This window comes from Pipra filicauda, unplaced genomic scaffold (genome assembly GCF_003945595.2).
Source record: "Pipra filicauda isolate LSUMZ 115617 unplaced genomic scaffold, ASM394559v2 scaffold247_size1415610_pilon, whole genome shotgun sequence".
NCBI lineage: Eukaryota > Metazoa > Chordata > Aves > Passeriformes > Pipridae > Pipra > Pipra filicauda.
The window spans coordinates 865,697-893,118 of record NW_024104362.1 but is presented as its reverse complement, the minus strand read 5'-3'; the positions used below and the strand labels follow the sequence as shown (position 1 = coordinate 893,118).

Here is a 27,422-nt window from a genome sequence, read left to right as displayed (position 1 = left end):
TACTATCAGGTTCTAAGTCAGTTTGACTAACAATGCTAAAAGGGATACATATAGTGTAAATAGTTCATGTGCTTAATGTTTTTAAATTTATTAATGACTTTGTTTTATAGATATTGAACTTTCTATATAAAAGACTTAAAATTTGCCAGGTTTTTGTCTGCTCTACATTTGAGTTGTATTGCACCCTTTGTCTTAGAATTTCCCTAGCTGTTCTTACTTGTAAATTTCATGTGGTTTAACAGCAATGAACAGGTTTCTTGCAGTGGTAATGTGTACAGTTCACCTTCGTTAGGAAAAGTTTAAATTTAATTAAACTTTTTTTCTTTAACTTGCACTTGGGGTAGCTTTCTAGGAATGGGACCAAATTCTCCAAAATACACTCATGGTTACAAACTGCCTGCAGTCTCTTAGATGTTAGGAACGCCCATTTGTCATGCTTGGCAGAAATGGTGGATGACAATACAGAAGAAGAAAATTAGTGTGTAATTTCATAGTATAATTGATAATGGATCAGTTCTGACTTCTAACCTTGTACTTGGCTACACACCTGTGCTTTAGCCAGCTGGTATATGGTAAATCATCTTTAGAATTACATTTTTAAAAGGCCATCTCATATACGAGCAGAAAAGGTAGGGATGTGTACTATCATCTCTGACTGTGTCCACCAAGATCTTCTGCAGAAACTTGCCGTACTCTTAGATTTGCCTGAGCAATTGTAATTTTTGTTTCAACTTTCATTTTGCAGACACTAAGAATACCTCTCAGTCTGAAATACTCCTGTCCTTCTGAAAGCACATGGAAGCTAGCTGTTTCCTCTCTTCTCAAAGTTCTCTCCATTGGACTGCCTGTTGCAAGGCAGCATGCATCTTCTGGAAAATTCGACAGTATGTGGCCAGAGCTAGCAAATACTTTTGAAGACTTTTTATTCACAAAAAGGTAAACACAATTTCCTTTTTTTTTTTAAGGGAAATAATTATAAGTAATTTGTTCACTAAATATGTCAGTAGCGCTATTTTATATCTGAAAATTATTTTAATGAATGATGGAGAAAAGGTGACTGACGTCTACTTCAAAAAAATTACAGTTTTAGAAAGTAGTAGAAAAACTTAAATCAGAAGGTGAAATGTAAAAGCAAGAAAGAGCTCAACTGAACTCTCAATACAAGGCATAGTCATTCTGAACAGGCCAAGGAGTTCTGTATGAACTCCCAAGGACATTTACTACAGATTTGATAAAGAGTTACTCATATGTACTCAATTTGTTCCTTTCTTCACTTTGACCAGAATTGCAATAGTAATTTTTTTAAATTAAGGTGAACACTGTTAACTATATGTATTTCTCCTTAGTTCCATCTTGAAATATTCCACCAACTATGAATTTTTGAAAATTATTTCTTACACTACTGTTCACTTAGAAGCCCATAGTTATCTTGCATTTGTTTCTACCCAAGATAAATTGACTGTGCCTTAATAATTAACCACACTTTATTTATGATACTTTATGAAAAATGTAGCTAAATCGTCATTTATAACTAGAAAGACAGACATATGTATAAGTACATTCATAGTCTCTCAAGAATGAAACACTGTAGATGTGGGCATGTACAGTGGATGGGTTGAAAAAGTCTGGAAGTGAAAAATAATAACAATCAGAGACAGACAACTTAATCATAGAATCATAGAATGGTTTGGGTTAGATGGGACCTTAAAGATCATCTGGTTCCAACCCCTCTGCCATGGGCATGTGCACCTTCCACTAGACCAGGTTGCTCAGAGCCCCATCCAACCTGGCCTTGGATCTATTAATTTGTTCAACCAAAAGAATATATCATTAGGAAGACATTGTAAATCTTCAGAATATAGTAAGAGCTTGCTCCAGAGAAGATTTTTTTTTGTCCCTTGACAATGGGTATAAATACATTTCAGTACAGCAAAGATTATCTGGATTAGATAGACACTAAGGAAACCTTTTACTATGAGGAAGGTTAGATATTGTAGAACATTACATAGGAATGGGATGGAACTTCCATCTTCTGTGAATATCTGTGAGCAAGCATCTTTTAGGAGTAGTTTAAGTATATGTAAGAGTGTTTTGGACTAAAGGACAAGGTGGAATACGAAAAATTTAATTCCCTGGTTTTCTCTGTATATGCTGATAACAGTAACAAATTAATCTTTCTTTTTAACAGAAAACAGTAAGGGTTTTTTGTGCCTTACGCTAATATGCTTTCTATGTGTATGCATTTAGTTTTTAAACACACAAAAATCAGCAACCAAACAGAGCTGTATTTACTAATGATGGATAAATAGCAGCTTGCACAAAACAAACAAAAAATAATACCAATAAAAATTAATTTTAGAGACACATCAGTTAATGAAAATGTTTGTAATAAAGAATGGCTTTGGCATTTCACCAATAGGATTACATGGCAATCAACTGAAAAACCTTTCCATTGTTTTTGCATTTACTTGAAAGAAAATTTTATTAAATAGGAGGACCTTAAAATAGAAAAGATCATCATGACTTCAGTGTCCACGTTTTTATTTTTATGCTTCCCTGTTTCTTTAATTTATAATAATCTTCTCAGTATCTTGTTTGGGTTTGTTTTCAGCTGCAGTTAGTAGTCCTGCTTGCATTCTGAAACAGTTAGCACCCTATAATCAATATCATTGTTTGGTTTGCAAAATGAAAATGACGGTTTTTCAAGTTATTGCAGAGGAATCTATGTTCACTTAGAAGTTGCTTTGGGAATACATACTATTTGCTATAAATTAATTCTTCCTAAATATCTGCAAAACAGATGAAACATTTCCTTTTTGCACATTCTTAGCTGACCAAGACTGGCACTGCTACAGTTTCTTGTTATTAATTATTCATAAATCCAGGGAAGTAAAATTAGATCTTCAGTGTAATTCAGGGTAATCCACTATCCTCTGCATGACCTTTTTTTGCCAAATATGTTGTCCATTTTTCTTAATTTACAGTGAGTGATTTATACTTCCCTTGAAAATTATTTCAACCACAGAAATTTCATCTTACTCTCTTGCTTGCTAGAAATGATCACTGCTCATATTTATTCTAATAGCTTTTGCCAGCTGTCATTCATGGGCAAATGTTCTCTGGATGCAAAAGAAAAATAGTACTTGTGTGAATATTTGGTGCCCTATCATGTCTGTCTTCAGTTAAGTCTGATTTTGCCTCTTTAGAGACCAGTGTATTCTATAATTATACATACAAAATGTGATTTAGGGATCAACTTTTTCATCACGATTGACGATGTTCTCAGAAAAGTTGTAGGAAACTTTTTTCTTCTCTCACTTAGAAGCTTTAAGGTTCAAAATAATTTAAAACACTAAAAACAGGCTGGCGGTTTATAGAACCACATGGCTACAGCAAGATAATTTGGCCTGTTATTATAATTAATGGCCGTTATAATTATTCTTTCCAGGCTTATTGTGAATAGACAAATTTTGCTTTTGTAGTTGTACGTTGCATGGCTACAGAATGTCTGGTTTGGGGTTGTAATTTTTTTTATCTCTCTAGTGTCCATCTTTTTCTAAATAGAAGTTTGTCTTCCCAACTGTACGGTTCTGCTACTTACAGTTAGAGCTCTATCCCTTGGTAGCTTTAGAATAGATAGCCTTTCTGTTCCCTCTATCAGCCTCAGTCTTGTGGTCCTAAAAAAAGTTAAAGCTAAAAAGGGAGTACATATTCGTCATGCCAGTAATCAGGACAATTAGTTATAGTAGTTATTTATCCTTTTCTTCATCCTCCTCCTCCTCCCCACAATGCTACTGAAGCGTGCCTCTCTCGCTGTGATGCAAGGAGGGCCCTAGAGATAGATGTCAAAGTTCCTCATCTTGAGGTAATCTCTTCTGATTTCCTTTGGTTAACTCTTTCTGCACTCTCTGCAAGGTGCTATGAAACTAGCCTTGTCAAGTAGGGCAAACCTGTCCCTTTTGTATTGAAATTTTCTAAATTGTGTCTTCCAGTGGATTGCGGTAGCAGTTTAGTCAGTCCCTTAAATTTGTAGTTGTTCTATTTGTAAGGAAATTGAATTCAGAATTTTCAGATTTAGGGTTCTTTCAATTTTTCTTTTTATTATAATTTTAATAGAAAATATATGTTAATTGGAGTGGTGCCTTATTTCAGAGTTATTTGGAAGAATCTATTCACTGTTTTGAAAGTAACAGATAAAATTTATTGCTGAGTTGAGGTGCACATCAACCTTCAGATTTTAGGAGAGGGCAATGAGAGTCTACTTTCTTTTCCAACTATCCAAGTTTATCCTCTATTTAAGGCCAGCTAGCTGGTATAGAGCTGTTTTTTGGTGTGTTTTCTGTTTAATTTATATTAACAATGAGTTGTGTTTTAAAAAACACAGAGATCACTCTCTGCTCTTAGTGACTTGTAAACTTGACTTGATTTTAATGACTCTGCTGAACAAGTGGCTTTACTGCAGCTGTGAGTCATGTCATCTCTGGTGGCTTTCCGACTTGCAAATATGCCATGCAGGACAGAGCAGTTATTAAATCAGGTGCAGAAGTGTACAAATCTGGCTAAGGCCAGCATGGATTGAAAAGGTTCTGAAGCACAAAGAATTTGGAAAATGCAATTCAGCTGACACCCCAAGAGGCTATCAGTGAGACAGAGTAATTGCATTACTGCATTGTCTGGATTTTTAGCATTCTCCAGCATGTCACCCCTTGTGACAGGAATACGGTTAGATATAATCAGTTTGACCTGAATATGGTTAGAACTGAAAATTGTCTTTCTTATGCTGGCATTATGTAATTTTTCCTAAGCTCTTTGCTTCAAGGAAACTGGAATGTTATGTCACAAAAAACCCTTATTTTTCTTCGTTCACTCTTGATACATTTTCATACTCCACACTTTCCACTATTAAATGTTCTAGATGTTTCATGTTACTGTCTGTCCAGGCTTCATGCAAAGCTAGATAAATGGCTTCCATTTGTACCTACTCTTCAAACCCTTATTCTTCAAAGCTGACTTGGGACTTCTGGGATAGTTCTAAATATGAAACACCTGCATCTCAGTGAAACTCACTAATGCCTTAATGCAGTCAGTCCTCCTAGCAACACTGCATGACAGATTTGGTTAGGTTTTTTACCTTTAGCTGTGTTCATTAAAATATGCTGTTGCATATTGTCTCATTTTTCTATGCATATTTTCCAAGTTTCTACCTGGCTAAGATGAAACTATTTCACTGATGTTCTAAATATTTAATCAATATTTTAAATGTTTTTCTAGTCTAACTTGTAACTCTTTTAGTCACTGTGGCCCTAGAAATCACATGTGATTAGATAGCCTAATATTGCTTCTGACAGTGAAACTGAGTTGGCATTGGTTAGACAAGAGGTCACTGTGGTTTGAATTAAAGCACTGTGAATATCTGTGTTTCAAATAGTGAACCTCCTCTGCATGGCCCCACCTGTATCTTTTGGACAGGAACAGACTTTCAAGCCAGGTATGGAGCTGAATGAGAGGGGATACTCACTGATGTTTAAAAAGTACAAAAGCACAGCAGAATTGGTCTCTGAAGCTTTGTACATCAAGAAATTTCACATATAGCCAAAAGAGCCCAGGTAAATAAAAAAGGAAAATGTTACTGTCTTAGAGAATTAACAGCTTCCAAGAAATAAGTTTCAGGGTTTTTCAGTTTTTGGTTTTTTTTTTTAAAGCAAGCTATAGCCGAGGAAACTCAACAATCTTGATTTTTATTATAAATCAAAATGACATTTAAAATTAATACATTTCATGTAACTTAATTTACACAAAATTATCTTCTAGTAAGAAGCTGGTCTGTTTATTATTTCATACCATTTTCCCAGAGGCTTTCATGGAAGCATGTCAAGCCATTATATAAAATAAAATTCAATGAATGTGTGTATATATATAATTTACTAGAGTAGAAGTCTGTGCTCACATGAGGGAATTAAATCAATACATTCCCAAAAGATGCTTCTGAACAGAGTGCTGCTGTGCACAGCAGGACTCCCAAGTGCCTGTTGGCTCTGAAGCCCTGCCTAGACAGTGGGCAGTGGCTGGGAGCTCTGTACCTATGGAAGTTGCTGCATCACATGGCTTCTTATCTTTCCTGCCTCTTGACCTTCCCAGTGCAGTTTGGACATAACCAACAAAGCTTTTGGCCCCTAGACAGATGTTTCATATAGACACCTTACAAAAATATATTTACTTGGGAGTATTTTGCTACATGAACAAGTATGTAGCTTAATCTGTAGCATATACGGCAGATCAGATATGGATGACTAGACAGAAAGGTCTTAACACCTCTTTAAGCAAACTTCAGCTCAGAAAGTTAGTCATAGATAAGGAAGTGTCAGAGTGGAAGCTTCCCATGTATTTCAACATGACATGCATTTCCACGCATAAGTCTACATTACTGTTTAAAGGTTTTTCATAGTTGACAACTCTGTCAACAAAAGGTACTGATTGAACAGCTATTTAACATTTTATTTTATTTTGCTCTTTGTTTTCAACATTGTAATGATCAGGTTCTTTCAAATTATTACAGAGATGCCTCTGTCCAAAGAAAGGTGTAAATGAGACCATATGCTGAAGTCAATAGTACGGATTTTTATATAACAGTAAATGTGAGGTAGAAAGGGATAGAAAGAAATAGGGAAAAAGGGGGGGGGAGAAAGAGACAGAGAGACAGATTAAGTAAAAATATCACCACTCTATGGATTCCAACAGCGTGCCACTGATCCTCTTCCTGTGATCTTCCCAGTGGAGAGAGTCCCAGTCTTGTCAGTGATAGCTGCAGTCTGGATCCGTCAAGGGAAGCCCAGGGTGGTGAGGGAAAAGCCCGTGGTGGTGAAGTCCTGTGTGGGGAGGAAAGAAGTCTGTTGGCGAGCAAAGCCGAGGGCGGTGAGGGAAGACCTTGGCGGTGAAGGAAGTCTCATGTGATGAGAGAAGAAGTCCGTTGGTAAATGAAGTCTAAGGTGGTAGGGAAAGTCCCATGTGGTAAGGGAAGAAAACCAAGTGTTGAGTGAAGTCCGTGTGTGGTTTTTTATTGGGCTTAGGCTTGGTGGGAACACCGTCAGTACCTCTCCTGGGGTGGGGAGTTCTACACTGGATTCAGCATTCCAGTCACTCACAACTGTGGATACATTCTTCTCAGAGGATAAACGGACAATAGTACCACCTTTCTCAAGTTCCTGTCACAGTCCAAATTAGTAGGCATGTTCGGGGAGGGGTGGGCTTCAGTGAGCAGCTGCTTCTTTGCACAGTTTGCTACAGTGGACAAAAGTCTCCCAGTGATTTTAAGAACGTTTAAGCCATAAACCATTTCAGTGTTTCACAAACCTATAACCCCAAACTTCTTGTCTGCCTAACATACAAACTGGTAATAAATACAGTATTTCATATTTTATTTTGTGTTTTTTCTAGTCATACATGTAACACTTGTCTGTTTCATAGAAAGGGTGACGTTATCTACATGAAGCCTCTTTGAGGAGGGGAGATATATTTATTTTTCACGCAGGAACATTGGTACATACTGTCATAATTGTCTAAACTGAAAATTGACTGTAGGTGTGCAGACTGATCTTCAGATGTCTTATGCTAAGCACCCAGAAAATGGGGAAAAAAAGTTTATCTTGGAAAAATCTTATTTGTCTTGGTCAGCAACATATAGGAACACTGGAAAAAAAATCAAAAGTAGTAAAACAAAACAACCGCCAGCTAAGCTAACCAAATTTGAATGAGATTTCAAAACCTCTAAAGTTCTTAAACCTTCCATTAAAACTGGTGGGATGGAGAAGACAGGCCCAGGTAAGTACCCTTATTGAGACAAGGCTGGCACAGGTCCACAACCATATATTGGGCAGCTGCCTTGCCTGTGAGCATGTGCTTAGCTCTGAACTACCCACCACATGTCTATTGTTTCCCGGGGAGGGGGACATGAGGTAGAGGAAAAGCTGGGAGTTTGGAAGTAAGCCAAAGGGTGCTGGTCTGCTTGTCACTACAACAGTGCACTGATTCCTCTGCTTACAGAACACCTTGGTTCCTTGTTCAGTCCAAAGCACTGTTTTCCTTACATCAGCCTATTCTGCCATAAATTAGGCAGGGAATGTTTTGTCAGATTGACCCTATCATTTTCCTTCCTTTTCAGTAGTGACCATCCTGTGTATTTAATTGGATGGTTTCTCTGGAGTTTAAAAAAAAAAAAGGCAGTCTAATTTAAGATGCATTGTAACACACAGCCATACACAGTACCTGTGCGTTGAAGTATCACAGACAATCTTAATTCCACTATTGCTAACCATTCCTTTCAAGTGGTCAAATTTCCAAACTGTTCCTCTGCTTGAAGATGTCATAGAGTTATTTTTAAAAGTTAGAAGTAAAATCAGTATTCCTTAAGGATACTTAAGGAAGGGTGCAAGGTGACCACACTGTAATAGTTTCATGATTTGTTCTTTTAGCCTCTCAATTTATGTAACTCAGAAAGTTCTCATACCACAAGTTATCCTTAGCTCATAATCCGTTTTTCTTCTAGTAATTGTGCTAACTGTATCTTAAATCAGTGTAGACTTTAGCAGGCAATCCTATGATTATGGGGTTATAAGCAAGATAATTCAGAGTTTACGTATTGTGTGAAGTACCTTCTTTGGTTTTGTTTTTTTTTCCCCTCCTCAAAGTGCAGTAGAAGCATATCTGTAAAGCAAAACAGTTCATGATGAGGACCCATGACCTTTATTTCAGAGTAGCTCTAGAGTGGCAAGCATCTATGAAAGCTTGGAGTATAGTTTTTGTTTAGTTTCACTGAAAATGAATCCAGTTTTATGCACTCTTAATACCAGACATGAACCAAGGTTTATAAAAGGGGATGTCTGAAAATTTAACTTGAAAAGCCCATGTCTGATCCAAAGTAAAACACCCATGTAGGCACATCAACTGAAGTAGTTGATTGTTGTCTAAGTAGGAGGCCTTTACTCTTTCTGCCCTGCTGAGGAACTTGGCCCAAAGGGTCAAAAGAAGCATAATTCAGCAAAGTAAAGGAAATTCACTGAACAGGTAGTCCAGTAAGTACATGGAAGGACTCCATAAATGAGATAAAATGTCACCAGAGAAAACCTCATGACTGAGAGCTGGCATAAAATTTCCAATCAAATGATACAAGATTTCCAAATGTACAAGCAGGTAGGATCTTGTGAAGTACTGGGTAATTTTCATGGTTGAATCACTTTTGGACGTTTCATCTGTAAATAAATTTTTATAAATAATGGAAGAACTGCAGAAAGTTCTAAATGTCTTCAAAACTATTGTTTATAAAAATGGGTTTTTCTTTTAATAAAAATTATTAAGAATAAGAACAAGTATATCATTTCAGTTATCAAGGAAAGTAATGTTCCATTAATGAAAAGTGTTTCATTAATGTAGAAGAAAATGTAAAATTAAAATAAAGTTTTTTACAGTTGTACCACTGAAAATCAAAAGTCTCTTTCTTGCACAGTGATTGAAAATATCAATCACAGAATTCCATTAGACCAGGTTGCTCAAAGGCCATCCAACCTGGCCTTGCAATCGTTAATTATTACCATATAATAGTACCAACTTGATGCATGTAATAACTCTAAATGCAATGCATTTTCCCATACTTATCTCCTTACACATGTTGTGAATTTAAAAGTATAACATAGTATGTTTATTTTTAGTACACCTCCTGATAATCTCTCAATTCAAGAATTTCAGAAGAATGAGAGTATTGATGTTGAGGTAAGGAGCCTATAATATATACTGAATCTCATAAAGAGTAACATTCACAAGTTGCATTTGGTTCTGAAATAGTTTTTTTAAAAAGTTACCCTTTCAGTATTTTTTCTGTGATATTGTATTCCTTTTTGAAAACAAGACAGGAAATTTATAGGCCCAGAATTCATCTGCTTCGGGTGATGCAAAAAGTAGAAGGTGGAATGCCAAAAACTACTTCTTGTCCTCTCAACTTCAAAGCAACGTACAGCAGCTAAACCAGAATGTTTCTGCCTCTAACACATTACATGATCCTTACTTATTGTGTTATTGCCAAGCAATTGCACAGGTAATTGTAAACCACAGAGAAAGCTGACAATTAAACCTGAAGTGAGTGCTTTCTGTGTTGAAGGGGGCAGTCAGCAATGAAATCGTTGCCCTTCAGATGTGTTCTCAATACTGAGAAGCTTCTGCATAAATGAAGAAATGATGTTGTGTTTGTGCAGCACAGAGACAGGTGTAATTGTAGAGAGATAACGTTTGGTTGGATAAGACTGAAGAAAATGAAGAGAAGATGATACTTGAAATGAAGAGGGACTTGTCCCCTTTCACTCCAGGACAAAGAGATGTGGTAGAACAGGGATTAGGGGTACAAAGCAAAAGGAGTTGCAGAGAAGGCACGGCAGTATGGGTTTGATTCCCTGTCATCTTTCCAGAGTGGCAGCTGGGACACAAAGATTTCTGGATGAAAAGCGGGAGTGGTTCTGTCTGCAGTGAGCAGAACTCTCTGATCTAATGCATTAATTTATGGAGATCTAAACCCACTTTGTTCCTGCATGGGAGTATCAAGACAAGGATAGAAAGCATTTCAGTTAATGTGTATTGCCTTAAGCTTGTTTAGGCAATAAACTCACTTGTTCTGCTTTGCAGATGTTACATTGTAAGCATGTGACATGCGTGTTAATGTTGTACTGAGGATATTGAATTGTGGGGAGGGAGAGGGAAATTCCTAATGTTAGATTTTCTCTTTTCAATACCGTAAGTTTGATTTGAAGAATATACTTCAAATGTCAGTGGAAATCTCAGTGATAACTCCTTCAGAAACTCTGGCAAAAGTGGGGGGAAAAGGTTTATTATTTCAAGTTTAATGTTCCATGCAAGACCACAATTTTGGATGTATCTGCAAATTTTAAAAGCTAAGCAATAGAAGATTTTGTAAAGTTTCATTAGGCCTGTCCCTCTTGTGTAATGTTTCTGTCTTCTTCATACTAGATTTACAATTTTAATATTCAGAAAGCCAATATAAATATATTTAATTTATTTTAGGTGGTGCAGCTTATCAGCACAGAGATACTGCCGTATGCTAATTTTATTCCTAAGGAATTTGTTGGTCAAATAATGACTATGCTCAATAAAGGTTCAATACATTCTCAGTCCTCCTCCTTTACAGGTATGGTACCTGAATGACAAAAGCTATGGTATTTAAGTCTACTAGAAAATAATTAAAATGTTGTGAGTACTTACTCTGATAAAGACTTTAAGTTCCATGGCATGTATTCATTATAGACTGTTTGATATCCAGCTTGTTTTTACAAACTATATTTTGTGGAAGTTGCCAAGCATTCCTTGCAATTTTTTAAAAATTATTTCCTTACTGCTTGGCTAGTATCGTATATAATATTGTACTTGTGTTAGTTTCTACATAGTTTATTTTGCTTTGTGCCAGTTTTAACAAAAATTTCAGACAATTGTAAGACAGATGTAATATCCTGTTCTGAAAAACAAAATGACCTTAGCATAACTATATGGTGTACCTAACCAGATACCTTCTCTGCCTTTAAGAAAAAATCACCTATAGTCTTTTTTGAAAGATAAAAATTAACATAAGCCATTACATAGAAAAATATTTGGACTGTACAGTACCAAATATTAGTATTTATGCTGAAGAACTGGGGTTGCTGGGTGTTTAATTGATTTCATGTATTTTATTACTAAAGCAATGTCAAGTATATACCATGTTACTGAGCATGTTGCGTAATTCATCTTTTATTTTTTGAAGTATTGTGATTTTTGCGCAGTCATTTTTTATTAGAATGTATTCTTAATATTTGTTCTTATCACTGTTAATATTTATTAATACTAGAGGATTGATAGCCTTTTTTCAAAGTATAATAAACCGACTGAAATGCAACATCATGCACACTGGACAATTAGATATGTCATTTTACTTTGACAGAAGCTGAAATAGATATTCGAATGAGAGAGGAGTTTTCTAAGGTGTGTTTTGAAACATTGCTCCAGTTTTCATTCAGTAATAAAGTCACAACTCCTCAGGAAGGCTACATTTCTAGGATGGCACTTTCTGTGCTCTTGAAAAGGTCACAGGATGTATTGCATCGCTACATAGAAGATGAGAGATTGAGTGGCAAATGTCCTCTTCCACGGTATGTATGTTTTCTTTAGGCACTGAAGGTATTACCAGGACTTTATGAGAGGAAGTTTGCATTCAAAATATCACTCAGTCATGAAAAAAATAAGGGGGGTGTGTGTTGAAATGTAAAAGCCAGGGAAATGTTTGTAGGGAAGACATTTCAAAGAAAATGCTGGTACCAATCTTTTGTTGAAAAACTTTTAAATAATAATGGTCATATTCTGTGCTTTTACATTTTCAGTTACTGAAACAACATATCTGATATCTATAGCATAATACTTCTGAAATCTGATTTCTTTTTATTCCAAATAGAGCTATGTGTAGTTACTAAATTGAGATGTGGAGTCTTACCAAAAATAAGATAAAATATCCCAATAGCAACATTGTGAATCATTACTCAAGTAACTGTTCTTGAAATGGAAAAATTGACTGAAGTACTAAGAAGTTCTTTAAAATAGGAACTTATTTGAAATTCACTTAACTTTTGAAGGTTTTAATCATGAATGTGGAAATTGATTATTATGTTACTGTTAATCATGTATTTTGATATGAGTATTCTCAGATTGAGATGTGTATGGTGTTACTGTTTAGAGGATCAAATCTAAAGCTATCCTAGCTGAGACAACAGCAATGATGGTGGTAAAGTTAAAGAAAAATGATAACGTTAACCTCTAACTATCCTTTTAATGGCAGGCTTCATTGCAGCTGTTTGCCATTGGGTGTTGTTTTCATGTTGTGTAAATTTCATAGAAAACTTATATTCTTAAGGCAAAAATGAGTAGTTGACTGTCTGCATTTTTTCCTTTCTAGGCAGCAAGTAACAGAAATCATATTTGTTTTAAAAGCTGTCAGCACTCTCATAGATTCACTTAAAAAAACTCAACCTGAAAATGGTAAGTTACTGTTAAACAACATGGTTCTAAACAAGGTAATGTTACATCTGCCACAAAGATGTATTTATTATTTCCTGTGGTAATTTTCCCAGAAATTTGAAAGAAAAGTGTAGTCTGTAAGATTCAGTGTTTTGTAATTCTTTGTATTTGCAGGTGGCAGGTAGACAGAAACAAAAACTACAAAGGTTTTCCAGTATGCCTAAAAGCATAAGGTCCTAAAATATTTTTAATAAAAGAGAACCTCAATTTGTGGTGTCCTTTTCTAAAAACAAAGAAACCAAAAAGCCGCCATAAAATGTTAGTGGAATTCTTAAATATATGAAATCCTGATAGATCCTTTTTTCTTTCCATGATACCTTTGTAGGTCTTTATGGATCTTGTTCACATAGGTGCCCTCTGTAGTTGAAGCAGGTGTACAAGCTAAATGCACAGACAGGCTGGTAGATACTTAAACTTGTGGTCTTGCTATCGCTCTCTTCCTGCTTTAGTATCTCATGTGCCCTGGATTGAGAAAGATGTCTTAGCTCATTGATGCCCAAGTAAATGGTTGACAGATGTATTTAAAAGGTTGAATTAAATGAAAGACTTCAGCTTCATTTATAATCATGTATCCTGTTCCTCCTGTAAGCTGTGCCTACAGTGTATGTGTGGAGAGTTCTTGCAAGAAAACTTAGTCATGAGTCTTGGTATTGGACTCTGAAATTCTGGCAGAATTGCATATACAACACTTCCCTCTACTTCCCTGCTTTTGATATTACGAAGAACAGAAAAACCCCCCTTTTCAACCCTGAAATAAACAAACAAACCAGTCTTTCCAGAAAAACACAGGCAGGTGGGTTTCTGCAAAGAGGCAGTGCCTCATTTACAGCATCACTGAGCAGCCAGAGTTATGATAATGTTTTTCCAAGGCTGATGGCAAAAGGGTGCAGGCAGAACTATGCCAGGATGCATAAAGCCTTTTGGCAAACCCTGAAGGCAACAGAAGTACTACTTTGGTGGGTCTTCCTCTTAGAAGGGTAGAGTAGCCAGCTCAGCTGGACTGTTCCCCACATCCCTCTTCCTGTAATGAGAGGTATTCTTCCCCTGGACATATGCAGCAGTGCTTGCCATACCTCCTGTGCACTTTCTTATAAAGAGAACCACTAGACAAATTACAGAATCACTTCACTCCCACTTCTTCTACCTTGTAATAATTTTATTTATTTAAGATAATTATTAATGTTGTCTGAAATCAGGGGTTGTTTTCTTTTGAAAGCAGAGCTAAACCAGAAATAAGCAATAAGATTAATAAATAGGATTCATGCTTCAATGTTTAATTTCACTTGTCAGAGTAACAAACTTTACTATGGATATTTTTTTTCTTGGTCTAGTATTTCTACCTCTGCTTTCTATAGCTCTTGTAATCTGGAATGATCTGAAATCAATAGCAAGTCTCAGTGGTGACAATTTTCCAGAAGTGAGATATGCGTCCAGTTCAATTTTCTGTCTGTAGCAGAGAAAAGCGGGCAGAAAATGCACGTACATTACAGATTTAATAAAAGTATTATCTTAAATTTGTCAGTTCTTCATCCAGAAAACACAGTGAATTACTCATATGTAGAAACACAGGTGTGTAGCACCATTTTATGGATATTATCCCATCTGGCCTCCAGTTGTGGCTGCAAAAAAAAGAATATGGCTCTCCTGCAGAAATCATGCCTCATATCTGAGTGCCCTGTGGGGATGCCATAGTGTCTGTATAGCACTGGCTACCTATGTTTAGGCAGCTGAATGTGCCCTTATTTATACAGGTACTGAAAAAAAATTTGTTGTAAGAATTTGGACAGCAGTAAGTGATTCAGTCTGTTCTTTTCTTCCTTGCAGTTGATGCTAGCACATGGGCACAAGTTATTGCCTTGTACCCGACTTTAGTAGAATGTATTACCTGCTCATCCTCGGAAGTGTGCTCTGCTCTGAAGGAGGCACTGGTTCCTTTTAAGGACTTCATGCATCCACCAGCATCCAAGGTACAGAATGGAGAGTCTTGACCCCATAAAACTTCTTTTTTATTCTTGAAGGGAAAAAAAGTATCCAAAAATGTTTGTTCCCGGGTGAAGTTTCTCTGAGGAAATCTCTTGTGACTAGTACTTTGGCAACTGTGCTGACTGCCTTTTAACTGTACTAACAAGAGCTCAGTAAGTCGTGAATATAGGCTATATCTCAAAGGTTCCAGAGTGAGTAGCAGTGCAAACCTTTAATAAATTTAACTGACTAGTTGGAATCATTTATAATCTAATGTACTTGCTACAGTATCTTGAAGTGGTGATTGAAAAGTGGGCTTATGTACAGCTTGTTGTGTATGTGTTAATGATGTAATTAAAAATATTTCAATTCAGTCAGATTTATTAGGCTGGTGTTTTGCACCCTTTTTTTGAAGTACGAATTGTACTAAAATTTTATGCAAGATGGTACTGTAACATTCCATATATCTGTAACCAGCCTTTGTAAACAAAGGGAACTGATATACTTGTGTGTATAATAAATGGTACAGTTCTGTATAAAATAGTTGCATTTATTATTTAAATTCTTTTTAAAATATTGATAATGTCAAATGCTTGAAAATGTATTTATTATGAATAAGTTGTATGCTTGCATTTTTACTTACAGTTTGCCTTCTAAATTGCCAGATATGCTCATTCATATCTGATCATGTTATTAATTTTTGCTTAATTGAATGTATCTTCTTTGTGGCCATTGGACATCTACAAAGGGTCATCAAAGGGTCATATAACAAAAGATTGCAGCAAGCAGTCACAGTCTGCTGATCTCAAACTTCAGAGTAGTTGACCTGAAATAAGTTTGAATATGCAGAAATCCACTGTAGCACTTCAAGACTACCATACCTCACTTCATAATATATTTTTTCAAGATGTTTGTTTTACTTAATTCTGTCCATTTTTGTAGTTGCAGCCTTGCTTAAAAAAAAAACCCCAAACATATTGGAGGATTGTTAGTCTTTTTTGGCCTTCTTGGCAAGTATCGCAGTCTTTGAATCATGACCCAAGAAAGGTGATTTCAAGTATCTAAAATACTTGGCTGTAATACTGTGTTCAGTAATTCTAAGTGCTTTGTTTTGTAATGTCTTTTCAACCCAAACAAATTGTTCTAATCTTTTAATTATAAACTGTGTCTGATAAAAACCGCGAGAAGTGTAGTTTTGAAGATAGTTACTCATTTAGAAATGCAGTAAAATTCGTCATTAAGTAAATGTGAATGTTTCACTTTCACGTAATACACAATTGAAGTAAAACACTTTTAATAGTACTGTTTTTAAAGTTTGTGATCTAGCATTTAAACTCTTATTTAATTCATTTTGATTTCAGTCATGTTTCACCTGTATTCACATATTTTTAATCTGTGATGTGAAAGCACAAAGGCCAAATATATATATAAAAAAAGACAGGTGCCTTCCTATGGATTTCAGAGCTTATCTTTAGGGTTTTGTTTCTTCAAGTCTTTTGTAGATATTAAAAGATATTGTCATGCATAAGAAATGGTATTACATCTGTTTGCTTTGCACTTTCCTGGCTAAAGGGACATTGATTGGTCCATATGAACAGGTGTAAAAGTTGTAGAAGCTTCAAGCTGAAGGTGTGATGAACTGGTCAGGGCTACCCTGCATGAATAATGTTCTTCAAGCAGGACTTTGGACAGGTTGCTCCCACAAGGCTCCAGTTTATGGTCCTTTTTAAAAGCTTTCTATTTCAAAGTACAGTAAATATTAAAGAGGCTTCAAACGTTGCACATTTCTGTTACCAAAGTTGCATAGAACTTAATTGTGAAGCGTGGATAGTTTTAAGAGAACACACAGTTTACATTAAAGAAACAAGTTCTTCTCATTAATAGAATTTATGTCAAAATACCTTCTGTGGAGGAGCAGTTCCAGTATACTGCAGAACTGGGTCTAGCATACAGGTAACAACATTATCCATACTTTGAAAGTGAAAACCTCACAACTGCTCTCCTAATTAGTGGAAGATAAGTCAAAGTCTATGAGGTTATTAAGGAAACAAAGCGTAAAACAGGAAAGAAGGGAATTAATTTGTTTTAGAATATATTATCTTAACCAGAATTTCTGAAAAGAGGTGTGCAGACCAAGCTGTGGGTAAATTTGTTTCTAATTAGTTTCTAATTGATTTTTCAGTGGTAATACAGATGCATTTGTCCAATGAGGTAAATCTTCATTTTTATCTGTAATTCAAAAAGGGGATGCATTAGTCTTTCCTGACTCTAGAACTTAGGCTATTTTACCACCTATAGACATTAATCTTCCAAAAATTTTGAAATAAACTACCAATGAGCTAACTTTCCTTTCTTTCCTCTTAATTACAAAATTAATAATATCTGTGCTATTTGAGGTGTTGTTTTGGACATGCAAGCTTGGGTTGACTGTATTAAAACTGCTTTCTTTTATTTGGTATAAATACTTTGAGAACTAAAAACAGAGCTACTTAGCTTAGAAAAGGTGTTTTCATTGAACTTATTTTGTCTGTGAATAAGAATTATTCCCTTTACTGTGCCTTCTTGTCCATCACTCAAATATTTCTTCCAACTTGAAGTATCAGTTTCTTTTTTCTCTTTGTACTTTCTGCTAAACATTGTTAGGGTTTCTTTGATGCAAACAGCATTTTTGAATGTTTAAATTTCACATTTTTACATGTTTTTAGCAAGGTAAATCTTGCTTTGGAAGAAATCGAACTAATTTAACTTTACCTATTGAGTAGACCAAGTTCTTTTCAAGTCTGTAGGGTTACTTATTCACGAGAAGTAAAACCCATGGACTTTTTCAGGATCGGGGTCTGCAGTGTGTCACTGAAGGCAGCTAGAAGAGGGATACAGCTGACTGTATAGAAATGTGTCAGCTGGAAGTTAGAAGATAAGCATTAATTGCTTATTGAATGTAACCACAGTCTTCACCTTTTTCCTTCTTGTCTACAATTTTAAAAAAGACATGGATGGGAATTCAAATTATTACATTATTAGCATGTTCATATCAAGACTTTGGATTACTTGGGAAAACTTGTACATCTCAATGCCATGACCATTGCCTTAATGTACTCAAGGATTTAAGACTGCATAGTAACTGATTATGAAAAAAGAAAGAGGCCTCAAGCTGGGAACTTCTTAAAGAACATCTTATTCTTAGAAGTAACCTACAGTAGTTATTTGCTTATCTTCAGAGATGGTTATCTAACTGGAATCTGTTTTGTTCCCTTGTACATGAGCCTGCTTCCCCACCTCTTTTATTGGTGAACTGTGCAATGTTACTGGACATTAAACCACATGAAACACATGGTCACTGTAAATTATTTACAAGAGTAAGTAAGAGTACATCTGTGAAATTCAGTAGTTTTTCATCATATTCTGCAGATGGGGTTCTTTCTTTACTTGGGTTGAGTTGTTTCTTCTTGTCAAACAGCAAATCTTCTCATAGCTGGCCTTGAACTCTTCAGGCAAGATATTTTTAGCGAGATTAATGCCTTTCTTTTCCTCAGCACATGACAAGCACAAGTACTAGTCATCAGTGAGAGAAGGAATTGCTGTCCACACCTGCCTTGTGAGCAGCGCATATTCTGACTGCTACAGGCCCGAAAGGATGTTTAAAGTGGGGTGCATCAGAAAGTTCCAAATAAGGCAGCTAGTGCGTAGGGTTTGTTTAAATTGGAATCCAAAATTGTGCATAGATATGGCCTATATCTAGGCCATAGGTGTAAACCATTTAACCATCAGCAAAATATTGATATTATATTTTTATTCCCTGCAAAGAGCTTACTTTCTCCATGGATTTTCCACCTCTACCTTCTGACAGTACTTTTCTGTGTGTGCTTTTCTGTGTGTGCTTCAGGTGTAAGTTTTTGGGGCAGGGACTCTTCATCTATACAGCATTTTGTATATCGGGGCAAGTATAAGTCCAATAAAAATGATTGTAAAAAGTCAATGTAGAAGATAGATTTCATTTGGGGAGTACATACTCTTTAGGGTTCATAGCTGAATTGTACTGTTCAGGTTTATGTCACATTCAAAGCATCTGACTGCTGTGTAATTCAAGACAGACAACATTACACCCCCTAGGAACCAGTTGCTGGGATCAAGAATGACTACAGCAGCAGCAAGTGAGCAAAATATTGCATGGATGGTTTAAGACAACTTGTGTGAGAAAGAAAGTGAAATTCAATACTCATGATTCTTAGGGAGAACCTCAAAATAAAAATGACTGGACTTGAAGAAGGCAGCCCAGAAAATTGATAGGGAAGATCTCACAGAAGACAAGTTTGAGTTAAGAGAGGAACTGAGGAGATAAGACAGTTCCTTGGAGACGTGAAGGTCTTAACTGAAAATATGTGCCAGACTAGCTGTAATAAGAGACCAACTCAGTTAAACAAGGAATTTCATTGAATTCAAATACAATGAGAAGAGGACCATGGAAGGTGGAAATTCAGATAACACCAAAGAACAGTGTCAACAGATAAGGATGAAAGCAGATGAGATACACCAGTCAGCTGACAGAATAAATGCATAAGTAGTAAAAGATTTGCACTAACAAAAGTTCTGACTACTTAAAAGAGTATGGCTACTGACACAGGTGATTGGTGTTTGGTTCAAAGCTGCAATTTCTGTTGAATTATTTCGTTTGTTACAGTGATGACTGATCCAAAAAGTCACTGCCGACTGCCAGAGCATTGCTTGTGCAAATGATATGAGTGAGAAAGATTGAAGAAGCTTGCCTAGAAAAAGGAAAACAGCATAGAAAATGGTTATATCCTGTCAAATTGACTGAGCCGGACAAATTTCTTCCTGGTATTTAAAGAACTAAGCTGAGTAATTTCAGCATTTTAAAGATCATCTTTGTGATGTCCTTCTGTCCTATCAGTTAGCGAGTAACATGCTAAAAACCAGTCCTTCTATTTCTGAGCTCCTTATTTAAGCATTTTTGTCTTAATTATTAAACAACTTTGATAAAAAGGATAAGGTAGCTGTGTGTTCACTGTGCTAACTGCAGGACTTCACTAGCAAGAGATGAGACCATTGCTTGAATTTCTTATCTATGTTTAGAGGAGCTCTCAGATAAGCTTATTTTTAAAATCAGTATGATAAACTTTTCTCTTTCCATGTTAACATGTTTATTCCCACTGGTGGTCCAGATGCCTGCCTTAAGAACTTCATAAGAAATCTCATTTATCTTCTTTTTACCTGAAGCATGATATCCTTATGGAAGGAATGAGTTAAGTACAGCTACCATCTTTTTCTTCAATCAAAAATACTGCGATGTTGAAGCATACTCAAAGGCATCAGCCCATCAGTCTGTTTTGTTTTCAGAAGAGATTACCAATAGAGAAAGAATGAATTTCTTACCAATGAGAAAGAAAATCCATTGGAAATCAGGTCTCGGTTTGGCATCTTCACAGTTTCGTTACTGAAGACTCTGATCTTCAAAGTGGAGCCATACCTGTTGCTCTCTGTGCACAGAACATCTGTCTTAGTCTTGGCATGAGTCTCCATGGCCAGTGGTATCTCCAAAGCTGATAGCTTTAAGACTGCAGAGGCTTGTGAGGATGCGACAGTTGGAAACTTGAAACTTGTCCAAACTTTACATTGCCTAGTCTGTTGTTTTTAATGTTAACTATTTCTTACTTGGAACTATTAAAGTTGCCGAGGAACAGCTTATGTTTCTGGCTTCCTTGCCAGAAGACTCACTCTTCTTTCCCCCATCACATCACAAACTAATGCCTGGTCATGAGGGGAGGGACTGAGAGGCTCCATAGAAAAATGGCAGCCGAAACTGGATTGCCATCAATTCAGAGAGAGCAGAGAGAGCAGTCTGGTTTTGATCAGCCTCTCTCATAAGAAAACATAAAGAGGACAGGAGTATTAAGTGCATAGTACTGCTGGCATGTACATGTACAAAGACCTGGTTTCTGGAGTACATCACAACTATTACTTGCAGATTTACTTACTGAACATCTCTTCATGCCTCCTTGCTTGGCGTAGCATAATATGGTACTACCTTACCACTAAAATGACCCCCAGAGTCTACACAAAGTACCGTCCTAAAACAAATGAGGAAAGAGAAACATTTGTCTCAGAACAGAGTGATTTAAATATCTTCTTTCAAAATATGAAGTTAATAATGTCTGTTACAGCTGCATGCACCATAATATCTTAAAATTTGAAGCAGTTATGTGTTGCCAAAGTCTCAAAGAGAATGCATTGAACCGATGAATGGAGTAGCACAAACCCCTCCCTCTTTACAGAGTTAAGAGTGGGAAGCAAGTTCTTGAAGTGCTAAACTACAGTCGGAGGACCCCTGGTGGTCTAGTGATTAGGATGCGGCGCTCTCACCGCCGAGGCCCAGGTTCGATTTCCGGTCAGGGAGCTCCTCCGGGCAGATGGAGCTCGTCAGCCCTGTAAGGCCATCCATCTAAGAGAAGGTCACTCTAAACAAACCTACGTCCTGAGGACCTCGCTGCCACCGTCCGAGCTTGCTCAGCCCCGGCAGATGAACCTTAGGATTAAAGGGTGGGCTCAGTTCAGCGCACACTGCGTCTCACCTAAAAAATCCACTGCGCAGGCTCGAAGGGTAATGACCTTTCCTAAATCTTCGTTCGCGAAGACTGGCCATGATGATGATGAAACTACGGTCTGATAGCAGTAGCTGTTTCTTGCAGTTTAATTTCACTTTAATCAGCTCAATTCAAACAACTAGGTCAAATTTGGAAATGGGTTAGGAATTGAAAAAGTTTTGGTTTTTTTTTCTTTCCATACACAGGATAGACCTATGAAGGTAAAATCCACTGTTATCTAAAAGGTGAAGGCAGTGGCAACCAGAAACAATCAGTTGTCCTCTTTGTTAACAAAATGTATTTCATGGATTTTTCCAATACATTTAAAACAGATCTAATCTAAGAATTATTTTAAGTGCCATTTTCTGTATTACTGCACTTTGCATCCAAACAGAGCTCTTGGCAAACTAATTAAGTGCTACATAATAAGAAAATGTATGCAGACATTTTTAGATAAAATGTAACCATTTAGCATTAATAAGCTATAGAATCTTAACTATGAAAAATGTATTCCCTAGTTCTAAAAGGTTGCAAACAAACATTTAAATAATTGCTAATGAAGTAACAATAATCTTTTAGAAGAGATAAATATAGATGCAAAATCGGGCTTAAAACATAGGTTTTTGTTTATTTAAGTCATTATTAAAAAGAAGTAACTTTTGACAGAAATCATTCCTCCTGTAATCAAACTTAGGAGAGGCAGTAAGTAGTATGTGCTTTGAGATGCACAAGTTGGATTTCTTTTCTGAGATTTCGGTAACTAAAATATTGAGGTCTACCACAAGATTAAATAATCTGGCTTTCATTTGCAATCAGGGAAGGCAAAATAGACAGGCCTGGCAGGAGAACCATTCTGTCCTAAAAAAGGTCACGTAAGGTTCTATGTGGTAGTGACAGCGCTTGCTACCAGAGCATAGGAAAACTTCTTTAGGCTTAGACGTCTGGTGTTTCATGGTTTTTTTTTAAGTTTACTTTAAACATCTCAAAATGGAGATGAGAGAGCTACAGTAAATGCAGTTGACCTTGCTATTGCCATGTGTTGATGGTGCTGCAGTTTTTCTGAGTTCCCCTAACAGCATCTTCTTTGTGGTTTTTGTTTGTTTGTTTGTTTGCATTTTGGACCTTTATATGTCATTTGCAAGGGGCTTACTCTAAGGCTTGCCTGTTCCCCCCTCCCCCCCTCCCTCGGAGATCATGTTTAAATATTTATTTGTTGTACCCTGTGTCTGCAAGGGATAACATGCTGTGACTTCCTTGTTGTCATGGCATTAGTCTAAATAATTAGACAAAGAGTTAAGAGATCTACAGTTACTGTTAGTGTAGAACACTGAGCTCTTTTTGAACTTTAAATTCTCCTTGTTACTGATCTGTCTTGGTTTTCCATTGCTTCCCCAATCTGGACAAGTATGTGACATTATTGTCTTCATGAACTCAGTAAACTGAACTAAACATTTCCAGTCCTGATACACTTATGTACACTCATCAGAGAATTTTTCCATTTGCTTTTTATGTTACATTTAACTGCTGCTTTTTCCCCAGATGTTTCAGCAAGGGTACAGTTACTTCTGATATGTACAGCTTGGTGCCTGAATGCTTATTTTTGTCATTTGAATTTCTCATCTTTGAGGAAAATGAGAAAATACTATCTAGTAAGAGTGAGTTCTTTCAAAGCCCCTACACATTCACACTCTCAGTAAAAAGACTTGAATTACTGAAAGTAATTAAGGGCTTCCATCCTCAAAATCTTTCAAGCTTTGCGTTACAGGATGTGGGAAAGAGAGAGGGAATCAGAAAGGTGGGTGGCTCCAACAAACATTTAAGATCTGGAAGCATGCAGATTGATACCTGTATCCATCTGCAGCCTTGCATATTTCCTAATCTTTTAGGTCCTTTTTCATTGCTTTCCAGGACCTGCTTTAATGACTCTTTGAGTTCTTGTTTTTAGATAAATGAAAATCCAGAAAGAAAATATCAGTATAGGTGTTCTGATTTGCCATATAATAAACTCTGATATACTCTAAGTATCTGCCAGTACTTTGTACTGATATCTGATTATAATTTCTGTCTGTACATGATAAATGACAAATACTTCAATTAATAAACTTAACAACCTCCAAGAGGAAACAGTATTCTACTGTTGTTTATCTCCCCTTCATATAAATAATTAAATTGATCCAAATGATGTGGTTTAAATTTACATTTTACTTTCGCCCCGAAGTGCTGATTTTCCTCATATAGATATTGCTAACTTCTTGTCTAAGAAATTTTCTAAATGTTTTCATGATGTTAAGATGGGTTTCAGTCCATTAATTAATGAGTGTAAAAGAGACCTTAATTCAGGAAAACAAGTCAGTGAAGTGTGAAATACTGAGTCTTGTGTAAAAGTTGCTTTACATTATAGTTGAAGTGGCTTGAGAACAGAAGGGAGCACATAAAAAAATTAACCCAGAATTAAGTAAAAACTTTAATATTCCACATATGGAAGAATTTTTTCCACTACCAATATATTTTGTAATATAGTTAAAATAAATCTGATTATTTTATAGGAAAAACAGTATTATAATATCTAGCTTTTGCTTTTTCTTTTTAATAAACACTTAAACTTTCCCAATTTTAAATTGTGTTTCTTTTTCAGAACTCGGTTTTCATGTGTATGACAACTTAACTGAGTAGGAACAGAGCATACATTTCCTTGGTGCATCTGTATTTGTAATACTTTGCCTCTCCTTATTTGACTTCAAATACCCAACAATTAAGTCTCATTGTCCCTGTGAGAAATAGCATTACCTGGCTTTACCGAGGAAAACAGGAATTGAGAGAAAATGGTCTGAAGGAGATCAAACAGTCCCTTCCAGTACCAGAAGTAAAGGACTCCGAGTTACTGGGTACTTCCATTTTCTCAGCTGTAGAATGTTCTTTAATGTGCCAGGCAGTATCAAAAACATACGTACTTCATAAGCATACAGAAACTCTTGGCATGTTTTCTCCAACAGAATGTTTGGTTAAAAGTCTTTTAAACAAGCAATCAGTGATCTGATTGTGCCTGATGCTTAATATAGGTAGCAATTAAAAAATGGGAAACCACATAATTTTATCTTTGTCTCTAAGGTGGTAATGTTTTGGCTTCTTTCTAGTGTGACTTTCTCAACTACAACTTTGTTGCAAGTTGTCATTAGAGGCATTGCATTTCATTCTTAACCCATGTTGCAAATAGTTTTGCACTGGAAACTCCAAGACTATTGTGTATTATTTCCATATTTTGCATCACTGATTATTGTTAATACAGTCTTTGTAAACACAGTTACACATTTTATTTTAAACTCTTGCAGTCTAATCCCTGTTGTGTGCTGGCAGTTGTTTTTTCAATAAATTTGTTCATAAATGAGTTGGTGGTGAAGGGCAAGAACGATCGACCAGAACGTTAGTTTAACTTTGGTGAATCTGTAATGAGGTTCCCAGTGTTTCTTTGAGGTCAGTTTCTGTTCCCAATGTTTCTTTGAGGTCAGTTTCTGTGGGGAGTAATTGTCTTGGAGCCTGTTTCCATTCAGAAGGAAAAGAGCTTCCAAGTTAAAGTGCAGAGCCAAGGCAGGCACTGTTGGTACTCTAAAAGCCCGTGCCCGCTCTGCCTCTCGGGCTGAGGCTGTAACAATCCCCCTCCCTGAACATGGGACTGTGCGGTGACATCCCAGCGCCATCCTGTTGCTGGTGCCGCCGCGGCCCCGGGCGGTGGCGCCTCTCCTGCCCCACCGGGCCCTGCCGCTGCCGCGCCGCTCCCGGAGTGCGTTCCCAGCGGAAAAGCCCCGCTAGCGGGCGTCTGCTCCCTCCCGCCCCGCCTGCGCCTCCCGTGGGCCCCGCTCCGGCCGCAGCGCCCCCGATCGAGAGCGACAATAGCGGCTCTTCCCGACGCCCCGCGCGCTGCCCGGCGGGAGAGCGGGCGGGGCCGGGCTATGAGGAGCGGCCTCGCGCCGCTCCGCGCCATCTTGGGCCCGCGCCGGGGGCAGCGCTCCCCCTCCCTCTGCAAGATGGCGGCGGCCGGGTGAGTGACATGCCCGGTCACGTGGGCGCGGAGCCCCTCTCCCCCCGCGTTACACGCTCTCCATGGCTCAGCCGGACACACGGGCGGCGGCGGCGACGGACGGACGGACGGACGGACGGACGGACGGACGGACGGACGGACGGACGGACGGACGGACGGACGGACGGACGGACGGACGGACGGACGGACGGAGCCGCGGCGGGAGCGGGGCCGCGGCGGAGCGCGGCGCCTTCTTTGTCTGCAGCCTCGGCAAGGCGAGCGCCTTCCCTTCCCCGACCCTTCAGCGCCCTCGATAGAGGGCTCGGCTTCTTCTTCCCTGCCGGGAGAGGCGGCGAGGGCTCCTCGCTGGGGCGGCCGGGGCGGGGGCCCTTCCGCGGCCCTTTCGCCCCCGCCGGCGACACAGCGCGACCTCGGGCGAGTGGGGCCGGGTCTGGCGCGCCCCGGCCCGTGGCCGCCGGCTCTGCGGGCAGCGGGCGGGCCGGCCCCGCGGGACGGCGGGAGGTCAGGGCGGGCCGGTGGCCGCTGCCTCTCCGCCCCGCACCCCCTTCCTCTGCGGCTGCCCGGGCCGGGCCGGTGGGGCCGCGCTGCGGGGAGGGGCGGCGCGGGCAGGACCTGTGCCCCGCCGGCCCCGCGGGAGTGGGCAAGGGGGGCGGCTGGGGGGATCGGGGGGGTGGAAGGTGTCTGTCTGCTGCGTTTCTGTTCCCCCTCCGTTTCTCTCCTTTCTTCCCTCCCTCCTTCCCCTCCCCGCCCCATCTGTTACAGGCTTGCGGAACTGTAGCTGTTTGAAATTAAACGTGATCTTTACTGTACCAGCTGGGGTCTGTAATGTATCTGATAAATGAAGCTCTTCCCGTCGGTTTCAGGTCATGCAAGGAAAAGGGCAAAGCTGGGGAGGGATCTGGGCGGGGTTTCCCTTTGCTTTTCACAGTCAGGCGAGAGGAGTCTGGTTGATGTCTGCAACAGATAAAGGAGACGAGGATCATCGAAAGACCCCAGAGCCCTTTTGTCTTTCTGCTGTTTTTCCTTCTAATTTCACGTATCGCTGCTGTGTTGTCTGCCTGCTTGTTTCCCCCTTCAGAAGGGGTCGGGAGCACCAGGGCCCTGGCTGAGGTAGTAGTTTGTGCTGTTGGTCGGGTTGTGACATTGCCCGCTGTGGAGATAACTGCGCAAGCTACTGCCTTGCTAGTGCTGGTGATGATCAGCTGCAGATGAAGACAATGACAGTGGGAATCCCCTTTGTTTTCCGAGATTGCATGCTGCTGAGGTGGCAACCAATTCCTTCTCCTAGTTCTGCAGGAGGAATCTAGCCTTGGCCACAGAGACGAGTAGTGGTGTTCGACCGCATCAGTAGGATGCCACTTCTGTCACAGAGCTGGATGAGAAACCATTACTTTCACGGTGGCTGGAGGGCACCTGAATTTGGGCTGAAGAGCAAGCGTCTGCATTTCTTCTCAGACCTTATTTTTCACATGACATCCTTGAAAGAGGTGGATTTTCTGTTTTGTGAAGATGGAAATCAGTGACAGACTTGTATTTTCTATGTTCTAATATGCAAAACTTGTTTGTGTAGTATTAAGTGCTTTTGCCTGAATAGTAAAAAGTCTTAAATATTTTTCTAAGAAAAGCAAAAATATGTACTTACCATTTTCCTACACTGGTAAGAGTCCTTTTCAGTATAGTTGCCATTGTACTGCTTGGTGCTAACAGTTTTTTAGGTGAACTTCTGA

The 27,422-nt window shown here is 38.3% G+C and overlaps 2 protein-coding genes across 5 annotated transcripts in view; one reads left to right on the top strand and one right to left on the bottom strand.

Moving 5' to 3' along the window:
- Positions 1–17,403, top strand: part of MON2 (MON2 homolog, regulator of endosome-to-Golgi trafficking) — a 70,077-nt gene extending 52,674 nt beyond the window's left edge. For all 4 annotated transcript variants that reach the window (XM_039381914.1, XM_039381913.1, XM_039381911.1 and 1 more), the window contains 6 exons: positions 746–936; positions 9,702–9,762; positions 11,062–11,185; positions 11,972–12,179; positions 12,977–13,059; positions 14,923–17,403. In XM_039381914.1, coding sequence (XP_039237848.1) covers positions 746–936; positions 9,702–9,762; positions 11,062–11,185; positions 11,972–12,179; positions 12,977–13,059; positions 14,923–15,086 — 831 coding nt within the window. In that variant the 3' untranslated portion in view covers positions 15,087–17,403. The remainder of the gene's footprint in view (positions 1–745; positions 937–9,701; positions 9,763–11,061; positions 11,186–11,971; positions 12,180–12,976; positions 13,060–14,922) is intronic.
- A 6,707-nt stretch (positions 17,404–24,110) lies between these two features.
- On the bottom strand, positions 24,111–26,448 carry LOC120323370 (basic proline-rich protein-like). Its single transcript, XM_039381910.1, has 2 exons — positions 25,888–26,448; positions 24,111–25,815 (listed from the first exon to the last, which is right to left on the bottom strand). Exons 1-2 carry the CDS (start codon positions 26,446–26,448, stop codon positions 25,204–25,206), a joined length of 1,173 nt encoding a protein of 390 aa, XP_039237844.1. The 3' UTR covers positions 24,111–25,203.
- Between the last annotated feature and the right edge of the window lie 974 nt (positions 26,449–27,422).

Coding starts and splice junctions, on each gene's coding strand:
- LOC120323370 (XM_039381910.1), bottom strand. CDS start 26,448: ATGGGGCGGGGAGGGGAAGGAGGGAGGGAAGAAAGGAGAGAAACGGAG. Junction 25,816..25,887: donor GGCCCCGCTCCCGCCGCGGC/TCCGTCCGTCCG, acceptor TCCGTCCGTCCG/TCCGTCCGTCCGTCCGTCCG.